Here is a 2,346-nt window from a genome sequence, read left to right on the forward strand (position 1 = left end):
AGCTCCATAGGTGCCAACGAAATCGAAAAATGCACCATAAATTTCAAAATTTGTTGTGGTTCATACGGCTAAACGTCCACGTTGTTACACAAAATCAAACATGAATGCTGTTCCTGTGGCTTATTATGCTCAAAAGAATGCTTGAATGGATCAAACGATTTTTCGCGACTGGTTCATGAACAGTTTTGTTCCAAATGTTCGAAATTATTTAATGTCGGAAGGATTATCACAGAAAGCAGTTTTGGTTATGGATAATGCCCCATCACATCCAGTTGAAGATTTAAAAAGTGATGATGGTAATATTTTTTGTTATTTCCTGCCACCGAATTCAACTGCAGTTCTACAACCCATGGATGAATCAGTAATTGAAACTTTAATGCGTCGATATCGGAAAAAATTTATTCAGGACCTCGTTTCGCAAGAGAATATTGATTTGGCAGATTATTGGAAGAATTACAACATTAAACACGCAATTGATAATGTAGCTGATTCATGGTCTGAGTTATCGTCGACAACATTGGAAAAATGTTGGAACAAACTATGGCCAAATACAGAATCGCCTTCGAATAACAGTGACGATGTTGTGACTAGTACATCTTCGGTTTTGCTATTAGAAAATAGTGAAACGATCAATGAATGGTTGAATTGTGAGGAAAATGATTGTGGTTATGAGCTTTTGACTGACGAACAAATAATTAATGAAGTGAATGATGAAGAAGAAAATAATGATGATTACGATGGAACAGATAACAATAATGAAAATGGTCACAATCCTACTGCTTCATTTCTAAGACAAGAAGCCAAAATTGCTGCATCAAATTTAGAGAAATTTATCGCCTGGTATGAAATGCAAGATGAAGCCGGATTGGCTAACACGATTCGTTTGCGCCAATTTCTTCTTTTCGTAAAGAATAAAACTCAAGTCACTCTAAAGCAAAAGACACTAACTGAATTCTTTTCAAAAACAAACTAAACTCGTAATAAAATAATGATATAATCATGTAATGCATGTATATTTTACCGTTTGTTCATTTCTCTCAAAATTTCGGTGTACTTTTCGATTCTGAACATAATCTAGAGGTTTGTTTCTGTTAACCGTCATTTTTGATTATCCGTCATAGCTGGGTTACATTGACTGACGGATAATCCAGGGAGCACTGTATACATATAATTGGCGCATACACCCTTTTTGGGTGTTTGGCCGAGCTACTCCTCTTATTTGTGGCGTGGGTCTTGATGTTGTTCCACAAAGGGATATATAAAACAAGTAAAAATTCGGTACCAAGGTGATATCAAATGATCCTACGGGTGGTTGAAAAAATAAGGTTACGACATACCAAATTTTGTGAATGAAGGAAAAAACGAACAAGAAACTGTTTGCTGTGACGAAATTCGTAGAATAAAATTTTGCTTTTGTTTGTATCATATTATATTTGTGTCCTGTTGAAGGTTGAGCAGAGATTGTAAAAATTTCTCAGTTAAGTGCTTTAAATTAAATAAAATATGCTCAATATAAGAAAATTCGCAAATTTCTATAATTCAATTAAATAATGTAAAACCTTTTTCATTTTAAAATTAAGTGAGTGCAGCCTCTGTAAAAACTGTCATTCATACAAGACATTTGCACATTCCATTCAAATTAACAAATCATTAAAAAAAAAATTACTTACGAGGTGTGTAAACAAATTTGGTGAATTTTCGAATTTCGCTGGCTACGCACGTTCGACTTTCGCTTATTATTATTTTTTATTTTGGCATACACGTCTCGAAGATATGTTCGCGACTTTAGGAATATAGCATGTTTAGTTTGTTTGTGGGAGAGCATAAATAAGACAAGTGTTTTGCGTGTTAGGCGATTTTCTGCTATTGAAGAAAATGGATCAAAGAAGTTGCATAAAATTTTGTGTAAAAAATGGAATTAAGTGCTCAAAAACACTTGAAATGTTGACAGTGTCAAAAAAATGATTACAAGTGGTACAAACTTTTCACAGAATGCCGAGAAGTAGTGAATAACGACGCTCGCTCTGGACACCCCAGCACATCAATAACCGATGAAAATGTTGAGAAAGTGAAGAAAATTGTTATGGAGAATCGTCGAATTACAAGCAGAGAAGTTTCTGAGGATGTCGGCATATCGGTTGGCTCATGCCATGCAATCTTTTAAGAAATTTTGAGCATGAAGCGTTTGGCAGCGAGTACGCAAGCTAGATGAGTGTAGCAACAGATACGGCCTAAGGATTAATATTAATAAAACAAAATTTATAGTTGTTAGTAGACACATATAAAAACATAAAACTGATGATTCGAGGAGAAGCGGTAGAAATGGTGACTAAATTTAAGTGGATT

At 34.4% G+C, this 2,346-nt stretch overlaps 1 protein-coding gene across 1 annotated transcript; it reads left to right on the plus strand.

The window, feature by feature from the left end:
* Positions 1-211: 211 nt before the first annotated feature.
* Positions 212-973, plus strand: LOC129250457 (jerky protein homolog-like). The gene has a single exon (XM_054890079.1). The coding sequence runs from the start codon at positions 212-214 to the stop codon at positions 971-973; it is 762 nt and encodes a 253-aa protein (XP_054746054.1).
* The last annotated feature ends 1,373 nt before the right edge of the window (positions 974-2,346 follow it).

This window comes from Anastrepha obliqua, chromosome 6 (assembly GCF_027943255.1).
Source record: "Anastrepha obliqua isolate idAnaObli1 chromosome 6, idAnaObli1_1.0, whole genome shotgun sequence".
In the NCBI taxonomy this organism is placed as follows: Eukaryota; Metazoa; Arthropoda; class Insecta; order Diptera; family Tephritidae; genus Anastrepha; species Anastrepha obliqua.

Excerpts from the sequence above, each read along its gene's own strand:
- LOC129250457 (XM_054890079.1), top strand. The coding sequence starts at position 212 with ATGTCGGAAGGATTATCACAGAAAGCAGTTTTGGTTATGGATAATGCC.